Consider the following 16,215-nt stretch of genomic DNA (forward strand, 5'->3'; position numbering starts at 1 on the left):
CTTTGAATTATCTTTCATAAAGCAACTTTTGTAATTAGCGGGGCTTTCGTCTTGCTCTTTTCTCTGCAAGCAAGGATATTCAAACTTTGGCCATTTCAAGCTGTCTCCATTAAGCCACCTTCTCTGGCTGTCTTTGTTTCCCTGAGCAGGGGGAATCAAGCCTGTCCTTTAAGCAATCAAGGCGGAGAGGGAAAGCTTCCTTGATTCACAGCAGGGCAAATTCACTTCCTCTCCCCTCCCGCCAGCACAAAAAAAAAAAAGAAAGAAAGAAAGAAAGAAAAGACCCACACTCATGTATGTAGTATGAAAATACAAAAAGGATGCCTAGATTCTGCATACACATGGCTGGTGGAGTAAAATTAAGGGATGAACTTGAACATGTTATATTTCAACAGGAGGCCCGTACTGGGGAAGAAGGCATGACGGTATGATTTTCAGCCCTGGCGTTTTATGGGCTAGTTTATAGGACTCAGGAAGGTGTTAGCCTCGGGAATATTCCTGGGAGGTGATTAATGCCCCCTTGGGAATCCTCAGCTCTGAGCCCAGAGCCTGGTGGATCGTGAGAGGGAAGCGGCATAAAGGATGAACCTTCATTAAAAAAATTAAAATGAAAATCAAATTTGGATTATGAACGGCCTATATGTGTGCAGTTTGTTCTGGATGAAGAAGATGCTTTTTATTAACACCCTTCTTTGGCGGCGTGTCTCCCCTGGGGCGTGGGGAGGGACATGGCTGCCGCAATGGATTAGTCAATAGATCATGAGGAAAGCAGGGGTTTCGGGAATAAAACTCCAGACAAATGCAGTCTTTTTGGTACATTAAAGGGACAATGGAAAGCCCTCTTAAGAAAATTAACGAAGTTCTTTGAAGATCTCCAGCTATTAAAACAGTGTCTATTCAACATGCCGCATGGGTTTGGAAATGAGAATTTGGCTTTGTCTCCCCTTTTGGTCCCACTCAGACCTTCTTTCCCCCAACACTCATTGAGCACCAACTGTGTGGCAGACATCCTGGCAACTGCCTCCACCCTGCTTGTTCTTTAAATCCTTACTATTAGTCACATTTGGCAGGGGAGGACAGCTGTAGCTCTGAGAGGTAGTGTAAGCAGCAGAGCTGGGACTCAAGCCCACGTCTGAGCCCCACTAGCCGTGCTTCCCCTGCACTTAGATCTTCTCTGGATCATCACCCAGACCGAATGTTTAACTCTTTCTCCCACTGAAATGATGATATAAGCCATGTCTGTTTCCTACATGGACAGAAAGGCTCCTTCTTTTGGATAAAAAGTCTTAAACACCTAAGAAGGAGGCGGATTGCGGCCCTGGCATGGTGACGGCCAAATAAATCTATATTGGAGGCCACTGATAATAGGAATAAAAAAATAACCAAGACTTCTAATACGCAAGGCAATGTTCTAAGAACTCTATGGTTATTAACTTTGTTCTTCCTCCATCACAACCCTAGGACGTAGGTGTAATTATTATCCAATTTTACAGATTTTGAAACAGGCACAGAGAGGTCAAGTAAGTTGCCTAAGGTCAAACAGCTAATAACTGGCAGAGGGAGAATTCAAACCCAGGTTGACTCCGGTGTCTGTGCTTTTCACTCCCTAGCAGCTTTCTGTGTGCCAGGCATTACATTAAACCCTTTCCCTGCATTTTATCTCAGTCCATCCTCAAAACAACACGGAAAGATCTGTAGTGTCTTTATTCCCGTTTAACAGATAGGGAAAATGAGGCTCTAAGTGACTAAGAGAAGCTCCTCCACACCAACCTGAGCAATGGAACACCCGAGAAAGTGACACTGTACCAACTCCTCGATGCCGGTCTTCGGGCTGGGCAGAGGAGTCAGCTGCCTGAGGGCTTGTATGCTGAGTGCCCCTCCCAGGACCAGGAGCTGGCAGATGGGGACCCTCTTTTTTAAAAATCACAAAGCCATGACAACATATTCCCAACATTATTGGTCTTTTTTTTTCCCTTCTCCCTTCCAGCTCAGGCAACTCACAAGCCAATGAATCAATACTGAATGGCCCTATAAATAAATAAGCACATCAGTCAACTCAGTAATAAAATGAAAGGATGAAAAATATGGAAATCAGCGACATTTGTGTAAGCCCAGTTATTGTTTACTTTAATATTGCCTTCTGTGCTTACGCGGTTCCAAAGAGACAGATTTAAAGTAATGTGGCGCGTGGCGGATGACAGACCGAAAACGCATCTCTGCCAGTGGGCTCCGAGAAAGGGCCAATCCTTCCAGGGTCCCACCTGAATCCAGGGGGAGACCGAGAAGAACCCCCTGAAGACAGAACATTTCAGAAATGGCCTCCCCTTCTGCTCTCCTGCCTCGGTGTAGTTCCACTCTTTTCCTAGCCGACCTCCTGCACCAGCTGGACAAGTGGACGGTTCAGAATCCTCATCACAAAGCAAGCCGAGAGGAAACATGGGGGAGGTCCTGCCCCATCCCAGGGCTCCAGGAAGGCAGGACAGCTCAGCTGCTGCCAAAGAGGGCCCCATGGGTGGGCAGGAAAGAATTCAAACAATGTGGATTTTACACTCAGAGTGGGGGCTGCTAGTGAGGATTTCAGGAGAGGCTGGTACCTGTTTGGACTTATCTGCAAGGCCGCCTTAGATAGTCACAGCAGAGCGGAATGCCAGGGAGAGAAAGGTTACTGAGCACAAACCTCCAACAATGAGAAACTGGCCTGGAAGGTGAGCTGGTTTGTTCAAGGTCACAGATATTATATGTAGAAGAGCCTGTGTAAGGCTGGGTGACATCTGGGGCGAGGGAAATTTCTTGGGATCAGACACTGGAACCCCATGAAACACAACACAGAAGCCAAGCTTCTCATGACACCATTGCCTGATCTGGAGGAAATGGGGCCCAGCAGTGTTTCCCAAACCTCCAGAGGCTGCTGGGCTCCTCGGGCCACTCCAGGTGGGACAGGAGAGGGAGCTGGGTTTGGGATATGCCACGGGCCTTGGGTCTTACCTCAGCTTGGAAGCTTTTTAATACAGGAGCCACCATCTCTCTGATTTCCTGAAAAAGAGATCAGCGAAGAGTTCACTACAATGCCAGCTGGGACACCCCATGGCCCCTGCTTGCAGCTCACTGCGGTCCCCCCAAGTAAGCCTTTCCCAAATGTTTCCCGTGTGACCTGTGCTCAATGGAATTTGTAAGGGTTCCTCATATCTACACCAACACACACACACACACACACACACACACACACACACACACACACGGGGACACAGCAAGTCCACAGTCTTTGGAGCCTTTAATATAATGCACAATGGGAATTTCTCAAAGAGGGACAGAGGAAGCAGCATTCCCCAAGTGGATGTGATTATGGAATGCTCTTTGATGCAAAGACCTGTGGGACTGGTGGTCCATCATGGGATGCTCTTCGGAGCAGGGCCTGGCGAGGTGACCCCAGTTCTCCACACTCAGGGTCCTGTCACCGAAGTCCCTTCGTGAAAACCTACTGACTCTTAGGCAGTGCACAGGGCCGTCTCCCTCAGACGGCCAGCTCTGCTTCCCCACCCAGAGTTTTAGCAACGTCACTCTGTACTCGTCTTTCCTTCCTCACGAGAACGTGCCGTTTCTGGGGACTTGGCTGGGTCACCCCTTGGGGTGCCCAGCTCAGAGGGGGCTCTATACATGTCTGATGAACTCGATGGCACGGGGCTGTCTTCAGAGGGAGCCTCCTATTTCTGGACCCTAATTTCCTGCCTTTCACAAGTGGCCTTGAGGTCACAGCACCAGAGCTCCCCTGGTGGACCAGGTGAGTTCTCCCCAGCACGCAAGAGAGGCTATTAGAACCAAGTATCCCGAGACCCCAACTCTAAATGCTCTAGCTTCCTCTGAGACCCACTGGTGACGCCCCCAACCACTGTCAGCCACGGCTCAATGGAAATCCCCGTGGGAGGAAGAGCTGTGGGGGGCTCAAGAGTGTGGCAGGGAGGGAGCAGCAGAGAGAAGCGGACAGGAAGATGGGGCAGAAGCATACATATGTTCAGGTAAAGAACAAGGTGGTGTTGCTTCTGCCATGAAAAGATCCCTCTTCTGGATCCTGGGGTCCTTTCCTCACTGACTGTGCCTCAGGGCTTCTCAGAGCCACTGATATATGATGCATGTTGGGGATCTTCAGGAGGGACAATGGGGAACCCAGTGGATCTGGTCCCAAGGAACCACAGACACATGCACGCAGCACTGGGAAAGGCAACACGAAAACCTAGGTTGTAGGTTGTGAACTCAAATATGGGCAGAGGCCAGGCAAAGTGGACATGAGGGTGGCAGGCTGGGAGGTCCTGTGGCAAATCTCTGGGGAAACACGAGTCTAATGGGGTGGCAGCTGCTCAGCTCTGTCTGGTGACTGTCACGTGGGCATGGAGCCTCTGTGTGGCCAGATTTAGCAAACAGACTCAAAGACACCGGACATCCAGATTTTTGGATGAAATCTTCTAAGATGATAAACATTGGCAACTTGCTGTAAAATTTACAAGACTTTACACACCAAATAAAACATTCGGGCCGGAAAGCTTTGGTTCAGGTTCAGGAAATGTCAGTGCCAGCCCCCTGAATACACAGGGACAGAGGCTGAGGCTCCGAGCAGGGCAGGCTTGCTTGAGGTCCTGCAGGATTGAGTGGCACAGCTGGCACTTGAGGCAGGTCACAGACTCCCCAAACCGACTCATCTCATAACCCCTCATTCAAGTGAGTTTAGGGGGTTCAAACTGAGGCTCCATGGGAGGGGGCAGCAGGATTTCGGGCCAATGCCCCTCTGCTTACCCCTTGGGGGAAGATGAGCAAAGGCACAGGCAGGAAGTGAGCTGGGCACCAGCCAGACGATGTTCTTAAATAAAGCCTTGGCATGGCTCTCCCCCCATCAGGAGAGACGAGTTCCAAAAATGAGAATTTTCAGAGGCACGACTATAATAGGAATGGAAACTTATTCCTCCTAATTACATAATTGCATAATTATGCAGTATTAGAATTATGTAAGCCCAACTCGAGGCTTAAAACCTGGCCTGGATTTCCCTCCTCACCTGGGGGTTCCCATGTGGCCTGGGGGAAGGACAAGATGAGGGGCTGTGAAGATCAGGGGCCCTTTCAGCTCTGCTTCCAAGACTGGAGAGTCAGAGGAAACGCTTCAGAGGTACTCATTCTGGGCAGAAAAATCAGTTTAAAGACCAAGCTGTTCTCTGTTCTGGGAGGGAAGGCAAGGTTACTTAGTGTCCCCATTCTTAGCTCCCGGAGTCAAACCAAGGACTTTCTGAAGCCACAACATATGCAACACGCTCAGATCTGAGATTCCTACCCCTCTCTGAGCACCACCGGCCCCGGCTCTCTAACCTAAGATCTCTCCCAGACTCACTCCATGGACAAGTTCTAGCTAGATCCTGCTTGTCTCGCTGGCCTTGAAGAACCAAAGATGTTTATGACTTGTGTGAGGAGGATTTCACATCTAGGAGACTGACCCCTCTGCTCATGTGGCCCAATTTTGGGGTAGGCCTGCCTCTTCTCCATCTTTTCATGGACCCCTCCTCCATCACCGAGATGGCATCAGGACCCCTGGATGATTCCAACAGGCAGAGTGGAATCAACATCTCCAGGCTGGATACCTCCAGAATGAGGGATCCCGCCCAGCCTCCTCCAAGATCCAGGCCACCTGGGCAGGTTTGGACAGAGAGCTTAACTAAACTCTGCTGACCACACAAGCACAGTTGGCTTTCGGGGTGGTCGGGGTCTGTGTCCCATAATAGCTCTGATATGCCACATCCCTGCCAATATTATAGGAAATCAGACGGCTTTATTTTTCCTATTTGTGTTTACTTTATCATTAAAAAATATTGAGAGGCAAAACAGCCAGCCTCTCAACAGATAGAGGAGGGAAAGGAATTCACACATTCGCCCCTGTAAAGAACAGAAACAAGTCCTTTCAAGTCTGTTCCCCTGGGGGGGCCCTTACACTGCTTAGGGCTGGTCATTATCTGGACCACCCTCATGGCAGCTGGGAAAAACAAAGCTGGTGGCTGGAGTTGTCCGGAAGGAGGTGGAGGGGGAGAACGAGGCACGTATATGGGGGTGGGTAGGAGGCAGTTTCAGAGAAGGAGGGAAGGACGGACAGGAGGGGGTGTCAGGAGGGGGTGGCGGGAGCTGTCATCTCCCAGACGCCAATGGAAAAGCAAAATAACATCAACAACTCTAGACAGATTACTTTTGCCATGAAGGCCAAGCATTTGACTTAGGTATGAATGTGGGGAGACAAGGGATGTTTTACAGAACCCTCAAAAACAATGCCTTCAGTGGCGAAGCGTCCTGCCCTCACTTCAGACAGCATGTCTGAGCACCACGGTACCAAGAGACCCCGAAAGGCTGGGGGCTGTAATTTTTCTTTGGGGCTAATTAGCTTCTTTCTTGTTAGTCACTTATGTCTACAGTTTTCAAAATATAGTTTGAACAGAGAAAAATCTGCATTCGTACTGAGTTAATTCTATCACAGCAAATATACTGTACCTCAGGTACATTTTTCTTAAATTCCCGACGGAGTTCAATTAAATGTTTATGAGAATGTTCACTCTCCTCCTGCCGCGCAGACAGCTCGGAAGCGACGGAATTAAGCTCCTTCTGGAACAATAAAAAAAAAAGAGAGAGAGAGAGAGAGAGAAGATTTTTCCCCCCTCCTTTTCCTTTTTAATCATCGCACAAAACAGCATTCCGAACAAGTTTTCTTAACTTACAAAGCTGAGAAAAGACAGGATATTGACTCCTAGCACGAATGAATAATTTACGAAACTGGGGATGCAACCCAAAAAAATCCAGGACAGCTCTTTTCTTGCTGGTCGGAAGTCAGGCCAGATCAATAGTCTCCCATAAAGTTGGGTGGAGTTGTTTTTTTCCTCTCTTCCCCACCTCCTGCCCCACCTCTTAAATTTCCAAAGGAGTGATGGCATAAGCTTGTCAGTAACTGTAGAAAACATCTCCAAACCGTGTCAAAATAGTAAAGTGTGGCATATTGTATGGGCATATTATAGTATAAGAAAGTGCTGTCGACAGCTTTCATATATCAGAGGTGGGAACTGTTCCAACTATGACTTACTTACATTTAAGGGTTCATAAATACGCCTTTTAAGATATAGATGGCTTTTTAATTTCACTAGATTTTGGAAAAATGAAGGTGCCAATAAGAAGCAAGCTGACCTTTTGTGTATCCTGCAGTAAATCATTTAAGGTTCACTTCAAGTATAAGAAATATTTCATTGAAGACTCCTGGATTCAGAAGAAATGGATTAGATGGTGCCTGGCCTGCGTATGTGCCACGAAGGCCTCAGAGCAGATTTGCACAGGACATACCATGGAGGGGAAAAAAAGAGAGTGAGGGATGGCGGGGGGCAATCCAACTCACACACGCCACAGACAATGTCTGCTGGTTGTACATGTATATTTGATCACCCCTCTTGTAGCTTTCTTCACTTTGACGGTGATAGTTTTACAAGAGGAGTACAATTCACCATGAATTGTCATGGATTTAATTTGCATAATTCAAGAAATGCTCTGTTTATGTGGTCTGCTGCTTTCTTGCACCATCCCGAGATGGGCTTTTTTTCTGGACCATAGCTCGAGGAGCATTTCTGTATTTATCACCCGATTATATCTGCAGCAATCAAGCCCTATAATTTCCTAAATCCGGTGATGCAATAAATTTCTGCAATCAGATTTATTAAAAACACACACGCAGATGCGAGAGTGTATTTCTAGGGTGAACTCTTTAATCTAACATATGTATGATGAGGCTCGGCCCCGTGTTGAAAGACCCCATTTGTCATCGCTAATACGCATTCATCTTGCACACACAATGAAACACTTTTACCGTTAGATAATGAAATAAAAGTACTATTAACCCGCTGCAAATCCTTTTCCCTCCAAGAGACGAAATGCATGGTAATTGTCTTATATCATGTCTGAGAGTCGGTAAATCTGCTCAATAGCAGTTCACCACAGCACCATAAACCTCATACCCATCGAAGGCTGGAGAGCCTACCCCAAACCCAGGGTAAGTGTGTCTGCCTATGGAGCCTTTGGGAGAAACTGGGGAGGGTATTTCTATTTTTGGAGCAATGTCTAACCTCTTTGCAGGATCATAAGACTAGAAGGGAGAAGGGAGAGGTATAAAGACAGTGATTAAAATCGAGGGGCATGGGATTCAGAGTGCATTGCTCTCCAAGGTGCTGAAATCAATTCCAGGCCACAGCAGCGGGTACGCGAACTTGAGGGCTTGGGGGCCTAGGGTCCAAATGCCCCATGGAATTTTGAGCCAGGGAGGAACCAGGTGTTGTGAGTGAGAGAGAGGGGGAGAGAGAGAGAGAGAGAGAGAGAGAGAGAGAGAGAGAGAGAGAGAGAGAGAGAGAGAGAGAGAGAGACAGAAACAGTTTCTAACAGTCTATCAAGATAACAGAAGAAAACAGGGTGACTTCTGGTTTTTCACCATTTAAAAATGTCATAGTTTCCAATAGAGAAACCACAACCAAAACCCCGCGTGACTGGGAGGAGATCTGTATTTGCAGCAATAGGACTAATCCAAGGTAGACGAACACCAAACAGGTGGTGCAGCCAGGTGGACAGAACCTCACCAGGCAGGAGAGAAGTAACTCTCCAGGGAGTGTCATGGTCAATTTAAGTTGTGGCTGAGAGCTCACAGTTGGTCTTAGTTTTTCTTGTCTATCTTGAAGACAAAAACGTGATTTTCACATTGCTGCAGGACAATCAGAACGGGACTTGAGATGACATAACTTGGTTTTGGATTGTCATGTATCTGACACTATGTTCTTATCTCTGGGACACTGCCCCTCCTTGCACCACAGCAACCAGTATACCTGGTGAGGGCTGGACGTGGACTCCTCATTGAAAACAGCCAACCCAGACTCTGAAATCTCAGAGCAGGATAAGTTCAACTGCCTGATGTGTTGTACCAGACAATTATGCCACACGACTACACTAGCTCCCTCCACCCAAACCTCCCAGGCTGCAGGCGGGAGCAAATCTGTCTTCCGCGTCCACACTGCAGACAGAACAGAGACAAGATCAGGCCGGGGAATCAGCAGGGCCCCAGCCCTGGCCCCACACAAGCCCAGCTCTCGGCGTCCTTCCTGTTCAGCCCTAGAGAAGCAGATGATGTGAATGGTGTCCATGTCCTTCTCGGCTTTGCCTAAATAAGCTCATCCTTCAACCTTCAATTCTCGCCACATTTCTGTGGTAAGCTTGCCAACAACAATAACGAGTCTAACTACCATTTATTGGGGACTCACATGGACCAGGCGAGCTAAGCTCCTCGCATACATCATCTCATATAACAAACATTAACACGTCTGTTAGGTGAGTCAAGCAGGGACTAGGAAAGAAATTAGTCAATTCTAATAATTCAGGTGTGGCTTATCTCCTTTTCGGATTATATAGGCAAAACTGTCATGCTTTTCATAGGGCTTCTGCTCTACTTCCCCACTAGCTGGGGACGTACAGGGAGCTTATTTTAAATGCTATAAATGTGAGAAGCATCAAGGACAGTACCAAGTGTTCAATAAATGGTGGCCGATATTAATCTTATATATTTAGACAAACAGAGCTCAGAAAACACCCCACTAGATCAGTGATTCTAAGAGTTTTAGATTTCACAGGTCAGTAAAATATCTCAAACAAATAAATAAATAAAAATAAAAATAGGAGGACTGACAGGTATTGCCAAGTTTCACTCCATCAAGCAAAGGCATTAAAAACCATTCTCTCCCACCTCAAAGATAGGATATTTGAACATCAACGAAGGCAAGTGGGCCAATGACAGAATCGACAAGCCTTTAAAAATAAACACATTTAAAATTAAAAAAGCTCATGGCACTATATTTATTTTGAAGGAATGGAAAAAACTCTCCTGGACATAAACCAGACTGATCTGGACTTTTAGAAATGAGTGTCTGAACCGGAGCACAGACACAGCTGGCAGGGCCTCTCCTTTGATGATCAAGCAGAACTCAGGATCCTCTCGCACCCCGGCCCCCAGCCCCCAGCCCGAGGGGGCCATGATCAACACGGCCCCAGACTTTGGGCCAGGCCTGTCGGGGTGGAGACTCATCTGATTAACTGGCCATCAGCAGCAGACAGACAGCCCGGAGCCCGGCGCAGACCATTCAAATAATGATCATCATAAACAGCCCATTTGCAACTAAAAAGAAATAATTTTAATGAGCTTGAAGCAGATGATAGATGCAGCTGAGGCTCGGGCCAGTGCTCAGAGAGAAAGGAAGCCGGGGTTGAGCTGCACCCAGGGCCGGGAGCAGCAGGAAGAAGCTGAGGCGGCGAGGAAGGGCCCTTCTGATGGGACAGACAGCTGTCTGCTCAGCCCTCAGAAGTGCCCACTGCCCAGACAATGCTCCCAGCTCTCTAGGGTCTGCCCTCATCAGCACGCTGGGCACCCTGGGAATCAAGATCTCCAAGCTCTCAGTCTCAGAACGTATGAGCTAGAAGGAACCTTTGGGTTGGCCAGTCCATCACCGACCAAACTTCAACTGCACACACAGCCCTCCGTGTACATGGTGCCATATGGATATTGCACATGAATTTCCAGTTACTTAACCTTTATCTTCAAATGGACTCCTAGTTCTTTCTTTTTGATTGAGACCTGCAGAGCTTTAAGTTCAAAATTCTGTTTTAAGATAGACTTTTTACACCGTTATAACCACTGCCTGGATTGAAATACGGAATGTTCATGTACCTGGCCCCCCGCTGGCTCCCTCGTGCCCCTTCTAGTGAGTAGCACCCAAAAGTAACCATTATTCTGACCCTATGCATCAAAGATAAATTTTGCCTGTTCTTGACCTTTATATAATGATCCCCTCTTTTTAAAACCTACATAAGTGCATTTGAAAAGGAAACCTTTTTATGACTAGAGAATCCTAAGCCATAAACAGCTGGTAGCTGTTAAAATAAAAGTACAATGAACACAAAGCATTGCTGTCTGTCTTTGTTATAAAAGGGGTTGGTTAGCAGGTGCTAGAGAGTTGTCGAAGGTGGTATAGTACCAAACAGACGTTCCTCTTGTTAGAAGAAGGAATGGGGGAGCACTAAGAAGGGTTACCCGCTCCTTCAGACATGAGTCAGTCCGTTCTGGAGCCAGGCCTACTTACTGCTAAAAGTCATCTCACGTCCCTTCAGTGGGTGCTGTATGCCTCACGCTTTAGCAAACACTCATTGAATCTGATTCTCCCATGTTAAAGATGAGGAAACAGGCACAGACAGTGTAGGCTACCTGTCCAAGCCACACAGCTGGTTAAGAGGTTGGATTTCCTCAGAGGGGAGGGTGGGCCTTGGCTGGGGAAGGAAAACTGTTGGTTATTTACGGGGAGGCAAATTAAACATTCTCATGGATCTCTAACCAGGAGGGATTGGGACTCTTACAAGAATACTTAGTTTTGCATGAAATTTAATACCTGATCCCCAAGTGTCAACTATGTGCCAAGCTTTGAGGCAGATGCTGTGTCCTTATAGGGGAGACACACATAAGACACAATCTGAATTGTGTCTCTGCAGGTCAGTTCCCTCAACATATGCTCACGCTCGTCTCAGCTCTGAAGGCACCTCCACACTCACACATGTCCCGCTAATACCAATTCTGAGAAGGGACATTCTAACAAGGGTGCAGCAACTGCTGGGGATGAGGGCTGTGGAAGCAAGGACCTCATGTTTCTTTGAAGGGATTTCATGAAGGAAAACAAACTTCCTCAGCACATCCTTCCCCCACTCAAAACCCACCTATTGCTTTTCACTACCCTACAACAACCTCCACATTTCTAACCTAAGTGTCACTGGTCCCTGCCGGCCTCTCCCATCCTCCCCTTTCCTTGTTTCCTCCCCAACCAAACAGAATTCCTTGTAGGAATCCAAATGGACTGGCATCTCCCAACTCCCTGGCTCCACAGACTTCATCCCTCAGCCCAGAGGATCTCATTCTGTATTTGCAGCTGATCTCAGTCATCCTATTGCCTTGGCTTAAATGTCCCCTCCTCCAGGGAGGCTTCCTGGACCCTCCCCTCCAAGTCTGGGCATCTCCTTTGTGTTCCTGTGAACCAGTTTTGATATTTGCCCTCAGACTTTATTTTTTAAATCCCTAGAAACTTTTCGTCAAATGAAATCTTACACAGAAGTTTCTTATAGAAAACAAGAGCTCACAGCTAACATTTTGAGTGCCTATTAGTATATATATGTATATGTTAATGTTTATAGAGTATACTAAGCACTTTATGAACATTATTTCCTGTAAGGCTATGTGGGCGAAGTGACAGCTGAAATTCCAGGCCAGGTCTGGAAAAGCAGGACAAACAGTGATTATGACCCCTAATGGTCACCAGCTCCCCCACACACAGAGAGCACTCTGCTTTCCCTTTACTGCGACCAGAGATGGTGGACCCTCACCCACCCACTCGTCCGTCCGTCCGTCCATCCATCCATCCATCCATCCACCCACGATCTCTGGTGTGCTAGACATTAAAGGGGATGGCCATTATAAATCTGATACAGCTGTATGCTCCAAAAGCTCAGAAACCAAAACACACAAGTTAGGGCATAAATAATTCTGGTAAAAGGGGACCACGGCCATCATGTTGAGACATCATCTCCAGTGCCTGGAGGGGTGTGAAACCCTAATATATCTCCTATATTGCCTTTAAGTGGGTATGAAAACTGATGGGGCAAGGGAGAGGGACAGAGGTTTACCTCCCTCTTCTAATTAAATCATTGTGTGGTTCCCAACTTGGGCAGAGCCTGCCAGTACCCAGTAAGGAGTTACCCAGGCTGGAAGTCCTTTATCCAACATCTACCCAATCACTTAATCAGCTATCCATTTATCTACTCATTCAATCATCCATCCACCCGTCCAACGAGCCACCCATTTACCTAACTGACCATTCATCTTCCAGCTAATCATCCATTCATCCACTGATCATCCGACAGCCACCTATCCAATCACTCATCCATCCATCCATCCATCCATCCATCCATCCATCCATCCCACTCAACCATCATCCATCCATCCACCCCCATCCACCCCCATCCAATCACCCATCCAACAAATTCCTGAGTCCCAATTCTGTGCCAGGACAGTGAGAGGTACTGGTTTATAGAAACCAACCAACACAGTCCCTGAACTTGAGGGATTCACGGTGCAGGGGAAAAGACAGACAGGTCCATTCTAACACTGTGTGCCTAAGCACAATATGAAAAATATAAATAAAATATGAAAGGAACACAGACAGCAAGGTGATTAGGGGAAAGGGCCACCAAGGTGGGAACATCTGATCTGCATCCCACAGGATGAGTGTGTCAGATAAAGAAGCCAGGCATTCCAAGCAGAGGGAATGGGATCACTGCCTCTAACTGGTCTTCCTGTTCGCATCTTTCCTTTCCTTCTCCTTAACATGTCTCTCAATCACACACACCATGTATTTCCCTTACTTATTTTATATACTAGAATGAGAACTCCATGACAGCAAGGCAGACATTTTGGTCTTTTCCTCCTTACTATATACTCAGTGCCGAGAACAGTTCCTGATACGTAGTAGGCCTGTAGAAATGTTTGTTGGTCGAATGAATGAATGAATGAATAAATGAATGCTATGTGTCAGAACCCTGAGAGAGCCTGGTGTGTCTGGGGAATAATGACATGGTTCAGGGACCTCAGACCTTGGTCTAAATTCTGGCTTCGATACCTCACTAGGAGCGTGACCTTGGACAAACAACTCAGCCTCAGTTTCTGTGTCTGTAACTGGGGATAAAAACTTGTGCCCATTGGGTAATGAAGTGGATTCCGTGAGAGCCAGATTGGAAAGCAGCTCAAGTACTTGGCACCGATCTAGGATCCTCAGTGTTCACTCTCCAATGGCATGTCAGTCCGTTGGGGCGGGGACTGTGCTTGCCCTGTTCACAGCTACAGCTGTTCTAACTCAATGCCAGGTACCTAGGAGGCACGCAATAAACATTTATGAATGACTGTTAATGGATATAAGCGTAAGTCCTTTGTGTCAGGAGCAAGCTGGGGCTCCCTTTGTAGGCGCCAAATCTCCCATTCTACACAACATCTCGGGTCCATGGAGCCACTCAGGGCTTTGTCATCAGCATCCCAGACAAACATGGAGGAGGAGGGTTTCAGGGGATGCTGTGGGGCATGGTGAGTGTTGCCGTCAGAGGCCAGCTCTGGGAGGGGGTCGGGGGTGACCTGGGATGGAGGGTACATGCTGGTCTGCCACGAGCAAGGAGACAACACAAGATGGATGGTTCCGCAGCTCACTGAGATGGATAACTGAGCCGCGCTGAGAGACAGCCTGGGTTACCAGAGCCATCCATCACTCCCTGCACCGTATGTAAATTTCAGATGCCAAGATGTACTGGGCCAATTATCAGAGGCTCAGGCAAGGGGCGGTGCCTATGAGAAACAGTCCCAGCCAAGCTGGTTTTACCGCATTCCATCAGCGGGGCCAGGGTGACAGACAGTTCACACTTGGGTCAAAGAGCTCAACCTTGAGGCCTGGCTGTGTGGGTAAGGCTGCCAATAACTTCTCACAAACTTTGTATAATAACTGTCCCGTCAAGGGCTTATCATATATACTTGGTTCATGCTAACTGGCACACGAAAGTTCATTTCATTCTCCCAACAACGCTTGGACTGCAGTGGATACTCTAGAAACACCCTAGGATGCAGGTCAGGTGCCATTTCACACTGGTGCCTATAGAGACAAAGCCACTCGCCAAGGTCACAGAGGAGAAGTGCCATCATGGGGGCTTGAACCTACATCGTTCTGGGTTCCTTCCTCCAGATATGGATGGGGCAGCCTTTCCCTGAACTGTCTGTCCTCAACAAGGGCGCATGCAGCCTGAAGACCAGGAGCATGGCTGGGCCTGGTTAGTCCATCTGTCTGTCTACCCATCCACCCACCCGCTTCCTCATTCACTCAGCTATTATCTCAGCGCCGACAACACCGCCAGCAGAAACCCGATTCAGGCCCTGCCCACACGGAGCAGCTAGTCGCACACTAAAGCTGCAGCCCATCAAGCCCTCCTTGCAGCGCCCACATCTCTGGCTTCCTGAAAACCCAGGCGGCAATGTGCTTTCAGTTGGCGGCAGGCCACAAGCCAGCACTGGGCAGGCAGAGCGGGTTGGAGTCTTGGTGCCCACGTTTCTTGGTTCTGTGAGCTTGGGCAGACCCTTGGCCTCTGCACTGAGCATTCACCGTTGTTAAATGGCATCATGGCGTCCCCTCCCTCTTGGCAGTGCCAGCAGTATGACAGACCTGTGGGGACAGGGGTCCAGGCTGCAGGAAGTGCCTGGCAGAGCTGGGAGCTCTGGGTCCAAGGCTGGCACTGGGGCTGCGGCTACTGCCAGCCCTGAGGTCCAGGGCTGCACTGGGTGCTGACAGGAGCCATCAGCACATCCTGTCAGCTCGATCCAACCATTTCTCATCCTGTCTACTGCTGCTGCCCTGGGCTGGACCACTGCCACCGCTAGCCTGAGTGACCACAGGAACTCCTCACTGGCTTCCCTGATGCCACCCTCACCTTCCTACAGTCCCTTCCCCACCCAACAGCCACAGGGATCTTGTTAAATCTAAGTCACAGCTTGTCCTTCTCTGCTCAAAACCCTTCAATGGTTCCCACGTGACTCAGTGTCAAGGCCAAGGGCTCCCATGGCATCAAGGCCCCATGTGATTGATCTCTGGCCTCACTTCCTTCTACTCCCCCCTCACTCACTCTCCTCCAGCCGCACAGGGTCCTTGCTGGCTCCTGAGCACAGCAAGCACTTCCATGCCGCAGGGCCTTTGCACCGGCCACTCCCTCTGCCCGAAATGCTGGGTTTTCCAGAATGCCATGTGGGTTTGCCCCTTGCTTCCTCTGGGTCTTGTCTCTTATATTACCTTCTCCCTGAGGCCTGTCCCACCATCCTGTGTAAAACAGCAAGCACCTCCTCCCCACTACACGTGACCCTCTCGCCGCTTACTTCTCTCCACGGTACTTGTCATCAACATGTTTACGTATAATAGTTACTCCTCTATTTGTTTATTGTATGTTCCGCTGCCCACCTCGCTCCCATGTCAGCTCCAGAAGGACACGGAGTTTGTCTCTGGGTCAAAGTCCCATCTCCGATGACCAGCACATATTTGCTGAATGAATGAACGTGTGAAC

The 16,215-nt window shown here is 48.3% G+C and overlaps 1 protein-coding gene across 7 annotated transcripts in view; it reads right to left on the bottom strand.

Annotated features, from left to right (window-relative positions):
* CUX2 (cut like homeobox 2) overlaps positions 1 to 16,215 on the bottom strand; it is a 231,475-nt gene that overhangs the window by 83,241 nt on the left and 132,019 nt on the right. For 3 of the 7 annotated variants that reach the window (XM_074321130.2, XM_074321128.2, XM_074321134.2), the window contains exons 2-3: positions 6,514 to 6,624; positions 2,986 to 3,033 (exon numbers count right to left, since the gene is read on the bottom strand). The exons of 1 other annotated variant lie outside the window; for it this stretch is intronic. In XM_074321130.2, the coding sequence (XP_074177231.2) occupies positions 2,986 to 3,033; positions 6,514 to 6,624 (159 nt within the window). The remainder of the gene's footprint in view (positions 1 to 2,985; positions 3,034 to 6,513; positions 6,625 to 16,215) is intronic. 3 more of the 7 variants (XM_074321129.2, XM_074321135.2, XM_074321131.2) reach the window with 2 other exon arrangements.

Source organism: Rhinolophus sinicus, chromosome 9 (assembly GCF_057876585.1).
Source record: "Rhinolophus sinicus isolate RSI-liver-muscle chromosome 9, RSI-T2T, whole genome shotgun sequence".
In the NCBI taxonomy this organism is placed as follows: Eukaryota; Metazoa; Chordata; class Mammalia; order Chiroptera; family Rhinolophidae; genus Rhinolophus; species Rhinolophus sinicus.